General features: G+C 45.4%; 1 protein-coding gene across 2 annotated transcripts in view; it reads right to left on the bottom strand.

The window, feature by feature from the left end:
* Positions 1-15,894, bottom strand: part of XPO6 (exportin 6) — a 107,029-nt gene that overhangs the window by 23,101 nt on the left and 68,034 nt on the right. The window contains exons 10-13 of one of the 2 annotated variants that reach the window (XM_027528165.1): positions 10,797-10,905; positions 9,251-9,340; positions 8,043-8,112; positions 1,337-1,496 (exon numbers count right to left, since the gene is read on the bottom strand). In XM_027528165.1, coding sequence (XP_027383966.1) covers positions 1,337-1,496; positions 8,043-8,112; positions 9,251-9,340; positions 10,797-10,905 — 429 coding nt within the window. Of the gene's footprint in view, positions 1-1,336; positions 1,497-8,042; positions 8,113-9,250; positions 9,344-10,796; positions 10,906-15,894 lie in introns of both variants that reach the window. The other variant, XM_027528164.1, reaches the window with a different exon arrangement.

Raw genomic sequence — 15,894 nt, 5'->3', positions numbered from 1 at the left:
CAGAAAGATGTATATACATAAGGACCTATAAAATAACCATCCAGAATCTCTCAACAGTCACCTCCCTGTGAAGCCAAAATGACTGATGGATACAATACATGGCTTAAGTTTAAATTAAAAAAATAAAGACTTCAGACAGAAAGACATGTTCTATTTCTACTATCAGAGGAAACAGGCCTAGTGTGGGAAGAAGAGGAAAAAGAGCTTGAAGTAGAAGCTCGTGGCTGGAGAGAGCTCAGCATTTGGGCTCAAGAAACTGGTAAAAGTCCAAGTGCGGCCTCTCACGAACTGCGTGGTCTGAGGCAAAGCACTCGCCCTCTGGGCCACAGTTTACTCAGATAAAGTGATAATACCTGTCCCTCAAAATTCAGAAAGAAAATGGACAAAATTACTTTCTAAAATCTCCTACTACTGTATACTGCTTTTCTTATTAACATTAATCTGGCTTTTCAGATTCATTTAAAATTCTCAGTCATGTCTGCTTTTAAGCGAAGAGCAACAAAGAAAAATCTGACATGCAAGTCAGTAGGCTTGGGCCCTCGCTCCCCTAGTGTGTTCCCAATGACAGCCACCGTGCCAATCAAAGCACCAGGTGACTCAACTTTGGGCTGGACCCACACCCCCCTGGTTTTGATCTAACCTACTTGCTGGTTACCATGAAATGACCTGGACGTTCTGTCCCTTTTATTTTCAGCAAATGGCGTTTTAGGTGCCCGAGTTCATGAGAAGGGATGGGAGGACCTCAACAAATGCGGCCGTAAAGCCTGTGAGGGACCCTCGAAGAAGAAGTAGTAATGGGAGCTCGGTGCAGGGAAGGCGGGGATCTGCCCCTCAGTCAGGCTTGGCAGCTGCCCAGCTTCAACTCCTCAGGACCCTAAGAGGACTGCAAAAACCAGTCCCACTCTAAGAGAACCAAAAAAAGACCCCTCTGGCATCTGGCCGCCCAGTCAAGAGTGCAGACTGCCTACTTGTTTGTCCTCTTATTAACAGGGCTGTCTTAACGTCTCTTTATGACCACACCTGGTTTCTCTTGAGGTTACTCCTGTCTTTAAATGTAAGCTCTTCCATGAAATCGCAGCTTATCTTTACCGTGTGCTACATGCTAGGCCCCGGGCTCAGTGCCTTACCTCATATAAATCTCACAATAAACCCACAGGATACTATGTCCACTCCATTTTACCAGGACCCGAATGAAGTTCAGAGAAGGGCGGTGACTGCTCCACACCCCCGTGTGCGGCGGAGCCTCGAGTCACCTGGGCAGGGCAGAGTTGCCTGGCCACCGCAGCCCCTCATACAAGCAGGCGAGTTGAGTTCCATGCTGGGACTGCCCACCCACCTCTCCACCACTGTGAGGGCATCGCTGAAGCGCGCGGCGAACACGTCCCCAGTGAAGTACTCGGCCAGGCGGCCCACGGCCTGCAGGAGGGAGCTCAGGTCTCTCAGGGAGCAGTGCAGGCGCCGGCAGTCGTTCTCCGCTGTGATGTTCAGCCTGGGTCCTGGAACAGAAGGCCTCGGGTGGTTTTTCAACAGGAAGAACATGCTCTAATTCCCACTACAGATAACTGCCTTTTCGTATGGTTCAAGGGATTCTCAAGGGACAGGTCCGTCTAGTCAAAGGTATGGTTTTGCCAGTAGTCATGTACGATGTGAGAGTTGGACCATAAAGAAGGCCGAGCTCCAAATAATTGATGCTTTCAAACTGTGGTGTTGGAGAAGATTCCCAAGAGTCCCTTGGACTGCAAGGAGATCAAACTAGTCAATCCTAAAGGACATCAACCCTGAATACTTATTGGAAGGACTGATGCTGAAGCTGAAGCTCCAATACTTTGGTCACCTGATGCCAAGAGCCAACTCAATGGAAAAGACGCTGATGCTGGGAAAGATTGAGGGCAGGAGGAGAAGAGGGTGACAGAGGATGAGATGGTTGGATGGCATTACTGGCGCAGTGGACATGAGTTTGAGCAAACTCCAGGAGATAGGAAAGGACAGGGAAGCCTGGAGTGCTGCAGTTCATGGGGTCACAAAGAGTCGAACACAACTTAGCAACTGAACAACAACAAAGGATAAGTAACGGGGCTTCCCAGATGGCTCAGTGGTAATAAATCCACCCGCCAATGCAGAGACGCGGGTTCAATCCCTGGGTTAGGAAGATTTCCCCAGAGAAGGAAACAGCAACCCACTCTAGTATTCTTGCCTGGGAAATCCCATGGACAGAGGAGCCTGGTGGCTACAGTCCACGGGGGTCACAAAGAGTCAGACACAACTGAGCATGCACACACCCATGGATAGGCAACACAGTAGAGAGGAAGAAGGAAGGCTGACACCTAAGAGCTGGAGGGATGAGTCAACGAGTTCGATGCCACATGCGTTTCCAACTGATGAGGCTGGAACAGAGCCCGTGACAGCCCCGAAAGGAGGACAGGAGCCTGGAAAGGGGGACACTGTGGCCAGGGCACTGTGACAGTGGGTCACGCCCCAAGGAGCCAGAGGACAAAAGCAAGTGGAGGAAAGAGCCACTGACAAACCAGCCCTGACCTGCCCGACCACCTGCCCCCCTGCAACACTCCTCACGGAGAGCAGAGCCTTGTCGCAGAAACATCCAGCAGCAGGATTATCAGCCTGCAGGCAGCCCTGCCAAGGCCACGAGATGGGTGGCTAAGGAGGGTGGGCCAGCTCCCGGGGTCAGAGCAAGAGGGTGAGCACCCCACACTGCTAGCCAGAGGAGCCCACAGAACACACAGAGCCAGAAGTGGTTGTGGTCGCGTGTGGTCATGTGAGGGGGGCAGTGCCTCTGCACCATCCTCTCCCGGTTAACAAAAGCACCACCAGCACACACCTTCCGAGCGTCAAGGATATTCAGGGCCACCACTACGCAACCGAAGCCCAGGGTCAACCAAAACCTGCCAGAAGATGGGTTCCGATTCCTAATCAGTGGCCCCTCCCTCTCCCTGCACACACCCATCCTCATCACCCACACAGCTCTACCCTGATAACCCGCTTTCAACTTTTTCACTAATTCTCAGCATAAAGGGAAAGATCCTGTGTTTCTCTATTAAAAACCAAGCCAAAACACCAGCCTACATCAGGTTTCCCTCATGGATGGTCATGAGACAGCTTCACAGTCATCCTTCTTCCCCTCTGCCCCCTCATCCACACACACATCTGGCGCACGGCCTTCCCCAGCTCTGCCCCCTCAGCCTCTTCCCGGACCCCTCAACAGAATGCTAGAGCCGATGCCTCCTGAGGGAGTCTTCCACCTTTGGATACCTTGGTCAGAAACACAGGGGTCTCCCTGATAATTCCTCCTATCATCCCCTGGTCACACCTCTGTCCATTAAATTCTCTAGACGAGAATACTGGAGTGGGTTGCCTTTCCCTTCTTTTGGGGATCTTCCTGACCCAGGGATCAAATCTGAGTCTCGTGCATTGCAGATAGATAATTTACTGTCTGAGTCACCGAGGAAGCCCTTCCACCCTTTGAGGGGAGAACAAAAAACAAGCTTAATTTAAGCCTGCTGACACATGGCAGTCTTGGGGAGATGTGGAGGAAGGGTCACATTCTTGGCGAATCTCCTCTTGGCTGAAATACACGCCTGGTTCCTTCTGTTTTCTGTGCGCACCCCTTCTCCAGAATCCTGGCCATTCTCATCACTCTCGTTTAAACCTGCCCTAATTTTTCTGATAAAAAAGCTGTCCTAGAATGACAAACGGCCTGGAATTGCTGTGTGTGTTTTGAACTATTGGTTTGAAGCACATCAATTTGCTGCCATTTGCCCGTTTCTGGCTTACGGAACCATAGTAACTCATAGAGTTCAATTCAACACTACGTGCCATCCAAGGCTCAGATCAATCAAAATGGCAGCTGCTTCTTTCCTGATGCGTCTGCAATGCAGCCAAACGCACAGGCAGCAAGTACCCCAGATCAGTCTCTAGCCCTGCCCCCAGCCTGGAAACCTCATACTACCATCACCACAAAACCATGCAAGGTAACCACCCTGCCCCTGAGGGGGAAGGCCAGAGTGCCCACTGTGAAAGGCTGTCCAGATCAATCCACATTTTATTGTTTGGCTGAGGCTTAGTTTCCTCCTCGCTCCCATCAACAACACAGAACATCCGCCCAGTGGAGCCTGCAGGTGAGGACACTACGACACGCAGGTTTCAGAGACAGAAGGTACCACGGCCACACCAAAGCCCAACCTTCCATAAACCACGTTACCCAGCAGCTGTCTAGATAGATGTCCCCTAAGCCACACCCAAAGAACAGCCCACAGGACTTGCCTGGTGGTCCAGTGGTTGGCACTTCACCTTCCAATACAAGGGATGTGGGTTCAATCCCTGGTCGGGGAATTAATATCCCATATGCCTCACAGCCCCACTCCAAAACAAAATGAAACATAAAATAGAAGCGATACTGTGATAAACTTAATAAAGACTTTAAAACGTTCCATATCAAAAAAAAAAAAAAACTTAAAAAAAGCACAAAGAACAGCTCACTGGAAAGTCACTGCCCTGGAAAGAAACACATTAATGTTAAAGGAGGTCAGTGGTTAAGACTTTGCCATCTAAAGCAGTGGGTGTCAGTTCAATCCCAGGTCAGGGAGCTAGGAGTCCACATGCCTTGGGGCCAAAAAAAAAAAAAAAGCCAAAACATAAAACAGAAGCAGCTATGTAACAAACTCAATAAAGACTAAAAATGGTTCATATTAAAAAAAAAAAAAAACTTAAAAAAATAAATTCAGTCTTTTTTTGGGGGGGGCGGTGGACTGGGCAATAAAAATATAAAACTTAGCACTTAAGTTATTCCACTCTGAGAGAACAAACAAGTCATAAATGAACCTAAGCAGAACCAAGAATTTAAGTCCAAAAGTCTGTATCATAAGCAATATCTTAGGCAGGGAAGTCTGCACGGCTAAACAAAAAAGTTAGCAGGACTGCTTGGAGCAGAAATATTGCCCCAATGGGGGAGGATCTCAGTGAAGAGTGGCAGAAGCCAAACACCTACAGGACAGACCCTCCGGGACATTTATGGACACACACGCAGCACCAGGGGCACAGTGACTGATGAGGGGATGACGCAGACCACCAACAGTGCGAAAGACGGAGCCAGGGCAAAGATGACTGCCGGGCAAAGGAGGCACGGCGACGGCTTGTTTTGCCTTGGACTTTACCAAGGAAGCAGAAGCAGGGGGATCAACAGAAGCTGCGTAAAGAGTAAGACTCCCAGGAACTTCCCTGGGGGTCCAGTGGCTAAGACTCTGAGCCCCTAATGCAGGGGGCCTGGGTTCGATCCTGGTCAGGGAGCTAAGATTGTACCTGCCTCACAAAAGTAGCCAGGGGAAAAAAAAAAAAGTAAGGCTTCCATCACTCCAGAATTCAGGCCAGGAGAAGGTAAATGCAAATGAAAGGAATGAGCCCTACCCACTGGGGAAAAGAACGTGGTTTCTGGTAAGAGGCAGTAAGGCTGACTAATATAGCATGAAGGTTATGTGAGGGGTAAATGACCATGGGAACCAAGGAACAAATCGTACTCAGAGTTTCCATTTTTTAATAGCCTTTGCATTGGAAACTTGGCTTTTGCTTCATCATGGATAAGAAAGCTCATTTTAAAACAGGAAATAAGTATTTCTCTGGCCTGAGAGGTTCTGTCCCTTGAGTATATGCCCCAAGGATCAGTGCTTGGGATGAGGTTTAGAAATGACCTGAAGAGCCAAGCGTACTGTGAAACTGACAGTAAATGGGCTGCGATGAGAGCGGGCCTACAATACTTCATTTAGGGGAAATCCATCAGATTCTCCTGCTCGGATGAGAAAATCTAAGTTATGAGATAAGCCTCAGAAAAAGGACTTGGGAATCACCGCAGACTGTTACCTGAAGACAGACTCAATGTAATGTTAAAAAGTCAGCTACTAACACTGACTTTAGGTATCTATTCTGAGGGAAAGAGAATACATGCTCAATTTCATCTTTAAGATCAATAATAACTTTTTTAGGATCCTGTGTGTGTGCTCAGTCTGACTCTTTACAACCCTATGGACTGCAGCCCACCAGGGTCCTCTGTCCATGGAATTTTTCAGGCAAGAATACTGGAGCGGCTTGCCATTTCTTCCTTCAGGATATCTTCTCAACCCAGGGATCAACCTTGTGTCTCCTGCATCTCCTGCACTGGCAGGTGGATTCTTTACCATTGTGCCACCTTAGTGTCCCGAGTATATTCTAATTTGAACAAGGGCCCTGAGGGAGAAGCCATTACAGTATGATTTTTTTCCCCAAGAATTTTTTCCTAGATTTTGGAAATATCTGCAGCATCTGTACATAGTCCAAAGACTTCCATGAATGTTGATGGCATATCATACAGGCACATTTGCTTTGAAAAGTAGTCTTTTTAAAGTTCTACAGAAGCTGTTCTTACTCAATCTACACAAATCAGGGTCTAGAACTGGGGCATGCTAAGTCCGTCAACCTCCTGGGGCCCAGCGGACTGTTTACTAGTAGAAGCTAATCTAGTCATGGAAACAAGCAGTCACAGGCCACCAAGAAGGGCAGCCTCACAAAGAGCCTCTTGGGGAGGCTGTGCCACAAATAACAAGCTCATCCAGGCGCTGGGCTGTACCCTGGGCAGCTGTGTACCAGGCTGAAGCAGCAGAGTTATACGAGAGGGGTAGTCGGCCAGGGCCAGGGTAACTCCTGTAAGGAAAACTGTGTGGGTGTATGGGGGTGTGTGTGTGTGTGTGCAGCACAAGTGTGTTTGCAAGCACTTGGTTAAGTTCCTATGTGTCTGTGTATGTGTCTATGTGTGTGTGTTTGTAGCACAAATGTGTTTGCAAGAATGATGTTCCTGGTGCTTTCGGCTGGCAGAATGAATATCAGATTTTGGCTAATTTCAACTTTTTATCATTTCCTAGTATACCCTCCTGGGACTAGCACCACAAGCTATGTAACCTTGGGTAAACTAACATCTCTGAACATGAATTTCCTCTTTTGTAAAACAAGAGAACTGAGATTAGTACTTATACCTCACAGGAGAGTTGAGAGAATTAAATAACAAAAGCAAATAATATGGTGCCTGGCATGCAATACCTCTTCTACAAACAGAAGCTATTATTATTAACAAAATAATCCCAAAATGCTAATCCTAAACCCCCAACTAGTGAAACCTGCCAACAGCAGGCCAAAGCCTTCCCAAATGGCTACAGTCAGAGCCACTGACACAGGAGGGCTTAACAGGCGGTGCAGTGGTAAAGAATCTGCTTGCCAATGCAGGAGACACAAGAGACACAAGTTCGATCCCTGGGTCAGGAAGATCCCCTGGAGAAGGAAACTCTCTTTAGTAGTCTTGCCAGAATAATCCCATGGACAGAGGAGCCTGGCAAGCTGTAGTTCAAGGGTCACAAAGAGTTGGGCACGACTTAGCGACTAAACAACAACGCTGACACAAGAGAGCTGACAATCCCCATGATCAGCTCTACCAGGCTGTCCCTGCAGAGCTGCTCCCAGATCCTCCCGATCCTAAAAGCCAGAGATGGAAGAACACAGCCCAGCAAAGTCCAGGGCTATTTTTTTCCCGAGCTTATCAACTGGTTTAAAGGACACAGAGAAATATTCTAATTGCCAGGGTTTTTAAAAAGTCCTACTTCTTTATGCCAAATTAGCTTCTCTCTCACTGAAACACTGCTTTGGGATATACTGTCACAGCCTCATCCTCTACCTCCCTCACAGCTCCTTTTTAATCATGATTTTTTTTTTTTTTTTTAATTTTTTCCTATTTAGAAATTGACAGACAGGAAGCAGTGAGGAGGGGGCAGTGGAGAAATCTTGTTCTGACAACACAGAAGGCAGTAGTTAAGTATTAGTCCACAAGGTCTCAAAGAGTCGGGCACGACTGAGCGACTAAACAACAGTAACACTGACACAGGAGAGCTGACGACCCCCATGATCAGCTCCACCAGGCCGTCCCTGCAGAGCTGCTCCCAAGTCCTCCCGGGAGGATGATTTTTCAGAATCTTTTATCTGAACGTTAAATTAGAAAATAAAAGACAGTTTACCTGACCCTGAAGTAACTATAAACTGCTGTAACCCCAGATAAACTTCTAAATTGTCCTGAAGAACTGGAAACTGAAAGAAACAAAAGATTAAAAGAAACATAAATGCGAATTTTAACAGCACTTCAACATTGAAAGAAGTATCTCTAGTGGGAGGAGCAGGATAAAAAACTTTTCTTTGGGAGCCTTTACACGCAGCTAAGAAGAGGTGGCACCCCTCAGCACCTCCCACCCCCAAGGAGTCTTCTACAATTAAAACCATCAGTTAATATTTGGAATAAGAAAGAAAATAACACACTAGTTCCATACTTTTCTAAACAAAGCACTATGATTATTATGACAGTTACGTCCTTAAAGGAGGATATCAAGCCCCCAAATGATCTATACTTTCTAGAGATCTAAGACAGGACCCACCTCCCTTCAAGTCCAAGGAAAACCCTGCCCTTGGAAAAAAAGCACAGTTATGCCTTACAAACTGCATGACAGAGTGAAGAGACAGCCAAATTATTTGGAGTCAGTTTGCCTTACTCATTTAGCAGACAGGACCTTCATAATCAGAGCTCTATCTTTTCTTCCTAAAGCTGCTAACTCACCATTAAGATAAAATTAAGACGTTACTGTGACAGGTCCCCAAGAAAGGCAGATGGCAAAATAAGATGGCACTCTCCATGAGAAAACACAAGACACAGCTGGGCGGTGCAACGCAAACCCGACCCCAGTGAATTATCCTGCCTTTAGAGGAGACATGGACTAATGAAATGCCTTCAAGTAACAAGCATCACTTAGTGAATGAAATCAGTCCTTATGACTAAGGATTCTGTGTTCACATAAACATAGATAGTGCCCAGCAAATAATTTGCCAACAGTTTTGTGAGTTTTACAAAGGCTAACTTTCCAACAGTATAATTTTTATAAATAAATCTTCCATTTGGCTTGGCCACTTGTAAGCCACTGGTGAAAGCATAAAGGCATCAGTAAAATTTATATTATACCCAAGAGTTTAGGAAAGAATAACAGAGCTTCCAAAAGCTCATTTTAAAATACTGGGAGGAAATGTTAAACACATTAAATCCAAGGGTCGGTTATCCTAATTATTATTCTCTGTTTAAAAAATATACATTTTATAAGACTGGTGACCACAAAAGCCTTACTACTCATGCTATATGCAGGGAAATAATTAGGCTCTTCATTCCCCTCCAAATGGTGCGTACCAGCGTTGAGAAGGCGTGTGTGGGAAGGAGCTCCATCACTTTGGCCACGACCTCCAAGCTCTGGCGTAAGTACCGCTGCCACTCTGTCTGCTGCTGCGGGGCAAACAAAGAAGGATCAACTCTTCCCAGAATGGCAGAGCTCATCAGCTTTCCTGCCAACCTGCCCCCCACCTCAAGCCCACTCTCAGACGTAAGTATGTGAAGAAATAGTAAACCAGGTTATTTGGTACTTTAAAAAGGCCAAGCTAAAAAAATTTTTTTTGATCCAATGAATTAATGTCATAAGAACCTGGTTCCTCAAAAAGTAAACAATTCACACAGAATGACCTACTTTTCTCTGTCATAGGAATAAGAGATTTTAAACAGTGACTGGTAAAATAAATGCTCAAGTCCCCTTTCCGTCATCCCAGCTATAGGAATTTGTCATTCATTACCTTCTGAGACAGCCCGTTCCCGAGCTTATATAACCGGCCACACCAGTGCTACACAAAGTATGGTCGATGAACAGGCAGCATGGGCATCTCCAGGGTGGGGGTTGTCAGAAATGCAAATTCTGTGCCATGCTCCCCCCCACCCCCCCCACACACACTTCCTGAATCAAGGTCTGCTTAACAAGCTCTCTCACAGTGACTCTTATTCAGGCTAAACTATGAGATGCACTGGCTTACATCAAACAGGTAACAAGAAGTGAAGCTAAAGTCTACCAAGTGCTACCAAGCACCTATTACCCACCAGGCATGTGCCACTATGCCCACGTGTGCTGCCCTCAGCACGTGGCCAACACAGGTCGGTTCAGACATATCCTTCCCCTTCTGGGACATGTGGAAATTAGACCTCAGAGAAATTCAGCGACCAGACTGCTACCTTCTTCGTACTCAAGGCTGCACAGTCAAATCTAGGCCATCTGGTTCCAAGCACAGGGCTGTTTCTAACCCAGATATGGCTATCCTCAAGGTCTTAACCACAGCACAGTGGCTGCTATTCTGAGCCATAACAGTGACTTGAAAATGTTTAAATGCATGGTGGTTAAGAAAAAGGAACACTGGAATTGTATCCTTAAAGACATTTTTCTTACCAACATGGGGCATGCCAGCATCAATAAACTCAAGGTTGATTTTAAGAGATATGAGTTTATATTAATAAGATATAATCAAAAGAGATGTCCTTTTATTCTAGCCTTATCATTTAAGTATCTCTAACTATCCCTACCAGTATCCAGCTAGCTTAGATTTGTTGCCCAGAATGTGGGTGCAAGGCAGGGGAAAATAGGTGGGATGCCAAGTTCTTACTAAACCACTTTTCACTGTATGCATGGTTTCTTTACTTACATCTCTAGTCCATATAGGTAAATGCCTGTAAAACGTTTTTACAGTTCATAAACCCAAATCGACCAGCAGAATACAAGTTTCAAATGTGTAACTCAAACCGTAAGACTGCTCTGGCTTAAAGATGGTCTCCAGAGCAAAGAGCTATGGGTTCCAAGTCTGCATTTCCATTCATACCACAGCATGGCAAGGACTAAGGCCAACGAGGCTGTGCTGCTTACATCGTCATCCAGAGTCTCATCGTCCAACTCCTCCAGCTGGGCCTGGTTGTATCTGAACTGGATTCGATTCAACACCTCCGTCAGCAAGAGGACTAGGGCATCTTCGTACCTGTGTGGCAGGGAGAAATGCAACATCAGGTGAAAGCAGGCTTTTAGCCTAGGATTTCAAAAAGGCCCCCTGCATTCTGCAGGGAACGGTGTCTCCACTGGACTACCGCACACAGGAAGCATCTAGACTAACAGTTTATGGACTGGCCAACGTCATGTGACAGGGGACAGGAGCAGGGGTGTGGCTTATGCAGCTACGTTCCAGGCACCTTCTTGTATGATATCCTTTGTCTCTGGTAGCAATTTTTGTCTTAAAAGTCTATTCTGTCTAACTTAGTAGTCAGCGGGTAGACAATCTGCCTACAATGCAGGAGACACAGAACATGGATTCACCCCTTGAGTAGGGAAGATCCCCTGGAGGAAGCAATGGCAACCCACTCCAGTATTCTCGCCTGAAAAATCCCATGGACGGAGGAGCCTGGTGGGCTACACCCCAAAGGGTCACAAAGAGCTGGACATGAATGAGTGACTAAGAATACCCCCCCACACGGTGTAGTTACCCTAGCTTTATTTTGGTTATTGTTGGCATGGAATATCTTTTCCTATCTTTTTACTTTAAACCTATTTGTGCCTTTAAAATCAAGTAGGTCTCTTGTAAGCAACATGAAGCAGATCATGTATTTTTAGTCCATTCTGCCAATCTTTGCTTTTTAACTAGAGAAGTTAAGCCTTTATATTTAATGTAATTACCAATAAGGAAGGAATGACTTTTGCCATTTTGCTATTTGTTTTCTGTGTTTTATCTTTTATTCCTTACTTCCACTAGGACTGCTTCCTTTTGTGTTAAATAGATAGTTTTGAGTGTACTATTTTAATTCCCTTGCCATTTCTTTTACCATATATTTTAAAGTTTTTTTTTCTCAGTGGTTGCCCTGAAGATTATAAGTACTATATATAAATATCAATTAACTCAATGATTTCATTTTTTTGGCGGGGGCGGGGGCAGCGCTGCACCACATGGCTTGTGGGATCTCAGTTCCCTGAGCAGGAACTAAACTCAGGCCACGGCATGAAAGCCCAGAATCCTAAGTACCAGACCACCAGGGAACCCAATGATTCAATCCTGTCAACATCTGTGAGAGGTAGGTGGTATTACTGATACTTCTCTGATGAGTAAATTATAGTTAAGAGAAGTTAAATCAACTGCCCAAGGTCACAAAGCTAGCTGGTGTGAACCCAGGGCTCCCTAACTCAACACTTCATGTTATCTCTACACATAAACCACCAACAGGCTTTGAGCCTGCTCCACCCATTCCCCAAAACTTCAATTGTAATCAACCTTTAAGAACACTTAAAGCCGAAAAGAAGACATGGAAAAAGTCTAGGGACACCCTAACCCCTTGATCTGTCTAAAAATAATTTCTCAAAGAAACATTTGGAGCCAGAGGCTTGGATATTTCCTGTGATAAGAATCTAACTCAGCACCAAAGTTATATGTAATAGTTGCTACCACAAGGGCCAACAAACCACTAATTTTCAAGAACAAATCATGTGGCCTAAACGTCTGCCTTAAATATTTCCTGAAATGTTTCTATGAGAACTTCAGGGCTGGGCCCACTCAGACCAAAGCACCCACCCTGGTGGTTCAACTCCCAGCGCCAGTCCACTCTCCATATTCTGTGATGCTGGGACTGAGACCGTGCACAACACACTTCATCTCTGCTTGTTGGACTCTATCAAACACTGGAGGAAAACTGAACAGCAAAGGGACCCCACTCTTCCGTGGGCTTGCTGTGCTGGCAGTGTAACCCCAACAATGGTCCCCAGGCAGTAACAGCAGTAATAACAGGTTCCAGCTTCCAGCTTCCACACTCCCCAAGCCAGCCCCATCACACCCTCTCTCTGAGGTGCCAATAGGATCCAGGTCACAACCTCTCCTCAAAGGAATAAGTCCCAGCTCCCTGGGGCCCCTCTTCTGAGCTGTGGCAACGGGGGGATTCCCTCCCCTCAGAGATCTGACCTCTAGCTGCATGGAGGCCGTCTCTCTGATAGTCAATGTCCCTGACACCTTTCCGTTGTACCCCTAGCCCTAGGGATGAAACTACTTCCTGTAGTTATCATCTATGTTGTCTCAGTATTCCCTTTTTGCTTTCTACTCCTCTAAAATTTGTTCAAGCAATTTCCTACATTGAATTCTTGAAATAAATAAGTGTAATTTCTGCTTTCCTGACAAGACTCTAACTTATCAATCTTATACCTCATCTTATACCAGGAATACCAGGACAACAAGAAAATCAAAGCCAAAAGGTATCCAATACCAAGACCAAGTACAGTCCATTCAGTCTAAGAGTTACAACCCCTGTACTGAGACTGTAGATACGGTCTAAAGACTACTTAAAAATCCTTCTGAAATGTCACATTTCAGAGTTCTGTGGGCACAGGAGCTCATTTCTTCATCAGAGACAGAGATACTATCCCCCCTCAATCCCTCAAAGAGTCCCTCATTATTTGCAAATAACTTAACAAGCTAGACAAGATAAGTAATTAAGCATGATGGCCCAGAGGAGAATGTTGGCAGAGAAAAATCACTAATAAAATAGGCAACATCTGTGGGAAAAGTTGCAAAAAGAATCAAAATCCCACTTCAGTAGACTTTAGAAAAAGGCTAAGTTCAAACACTTGCGCCTGGAGCTTATATTTGTCATCTGCCTACCCAACACTCTTCTTCCCCAGTAAGAGAACACGAGGCCCTGATACCAAATGAAAGACTACAGTTCCCAGTCTTCCTCTGCAGACAGGAGTGGTCAAGGAAATTTTAAAAGAAGTTATTTGGTGGGGCCTCTGGGAAAGCTGCTTTTGTCCAACCTCTCCCCTTTACTCCTGCTGGCTGAATCACGGGTGTGATGTCTACAGATTCAGCACCCATCTTTGACCATACAGTGACTGTGGAGATGGAAGTCATGCCTAAAGCTGGCAGAACAAACACGTACAGGGCTCTAAAACAGCTGACATACAAAAAATGAGGAGACACTGAACACCCGTCAGGGAAAGACAATCAGCAAACTGTCACAGATGACACAGATGCTGGAATTATCGAAGATTTTTAAAGCAAGCTATTATAAGCGTCATTCTTGAGGGTCTTCAGCTGGAGGGTGTTTTAGACTGAACTGTGTCCACTCAAAATTCGTATGTTGAAGCCCCCAACTCTCAGTATGACTGTATTTGGCGATAAGGCCTGTGAAAGGTAATAAAAGTTAAGTGAGATCATAAGGGTGGGGTGGGCCTTAATTACATGAAAAGAAAGAGACATGAGGGAGTGGAGTGTGCTCACGCTCCCTCCTCCCCATGCAAGCACAGAAGAGAGGCCATGTGACGACATGAAGGGAAGGCAGCGTCTGCAAGCCAGGAAGAGAGCCCTCACCAGAAACCAAATCCGCCAGCCCCCTCGTCTATGACCTCCATCCTCTACATGTAAGAGAAAATTAATTTCTATTGTTTAAGGCACCCCGGTCAGTGGTATTTCATTATGGCAACCCAAGCTGGCTAATCGAGAAGGTAAAAGATAATCAGAAAGAAACCTGGGAGCTTCCCTGGTGGTCCAATGGCTAAGAACCTGCCTGCCCAGGGCACCGCAACTACCGAGCCCCCAGGCCACAGCTAATGAAGCCCGAATGCTCTAGAGCCCGTGCTCTGGAACAAGAGAAGCCGAGGCAAGGAGCAGCTCATGCACCACAGCTACAGAGTAGCCCCTGCTTGCCACAACTAGAGAAAAGCCCTCGCGGCAATAAAGACCCAACACAGCCAGAACTAAATAAATAAAATTATTATTTTTTAAAGGTTTTTCTAAAAAAAAAAACCTGCCTGCAAATGCAGAGGACACGGGTTCAATCCCCGGTCCAAGAAGATCCCATACGCCATGGGGCAGCTAAGCCTATGCACCACGACTTCTGAGCCCACGAGCCACCATTACTGGACTCTGCGTGCTCTGGCGCCTTTGCTCTGCAACAGGAGAAGCCACTGCAACGAGAAGGCTGCACACTGCAAAGAAGAGCAGCGCCCAATCACCACCACTAGAGAAAGCAACAAAGACCCAGCACAGCCCCCCAAAATTAATCAGTTAATTACTTAATTTTAAAACAGAAACATGGAACTTCAGAATGAAGGGAAAGCATGAGAACTGGCAGATCTCTGGGTAAATATAACAACTGTTTCTCTGTTGATTCTCTTAAGATCTTTAAAATATGAATCTGGATGAAAGCAAAAAACAGAACACTGATGGGATTTTCATTGCTCACAGATGGAAAATATAGGGCAACCTCAATACAAGGAGAGAGAGCAAAAAAGTAGTGAGGCTTCTATATTACACTTGACGTGGTAATATGTTAACTCGAAAAGTTAAATATATATTCATTTTAATATACAGAGCAACGACTTTAAAAACTCATAAATACAGTCACTCAGTAGATACAGTGAAAGGGAAAACTAAATTTGTGTGAAATTAACAGTTGTCGTTTAGCTGCTCAGTCATGTCTGACTTTTTGCAACCCCATGAACTGTAATCCATCAAGCTCCTCTGTCCATGGGATTTCCCAGGCAAAAATACTGGAGTGGGTTGCCATTTCCTTCTCTAGAACTAACAAAAGAGTCTCAAAAGAAACGAAGCAAAAACTGATAGAACTGAGAGCAGACACAGACAAATCCACAATTTTACTTGGGAGAATTCACCCCTCTCTCAGTAACTGATAGAACAAACTAGATAAAAAGATAACATGTAGAACACAATCAATCAATCTGATCTAACATATCTAGAACACTCCATCCAACAATAGCAGAACATACACTCTTTCAAGCACAATGAATAAGCCCCAAGAAGAGCAGGTCATAAAACAAATCCTGACAAACTGAAAAGAACTGAAATCACACAAAATATGTTTGCAGATAATAATAAACTAGAAGACAGCAGCAAGAAGACACAGGGAAAATCCACAAATATTTAGAAATTGAACACCAAAGAGGAATTCTCAAGAGGAATTACAAAATAAACTGAATG

Source organism: Bos indicus x Bos taurus, chromosome 25 (assembly GCF_003369695.1).
Source record: "Bos indicus x Bos taurus breed Angus x Brahman F1 hybrid chromosome 25, Bos_hybrid_MaternalHap_v2.0, whole genome shotgun sequence".
Classification (NCBI taxonomy): Eukaryota; Metazoa; Chordata; class Mammalia; order Artiodactyla; family Bovidae; genus Bos; species Bos indicus x Bos taurus.
This window is presented reverse-complemented; position numbering and strand designations above follow the sequence as displayed.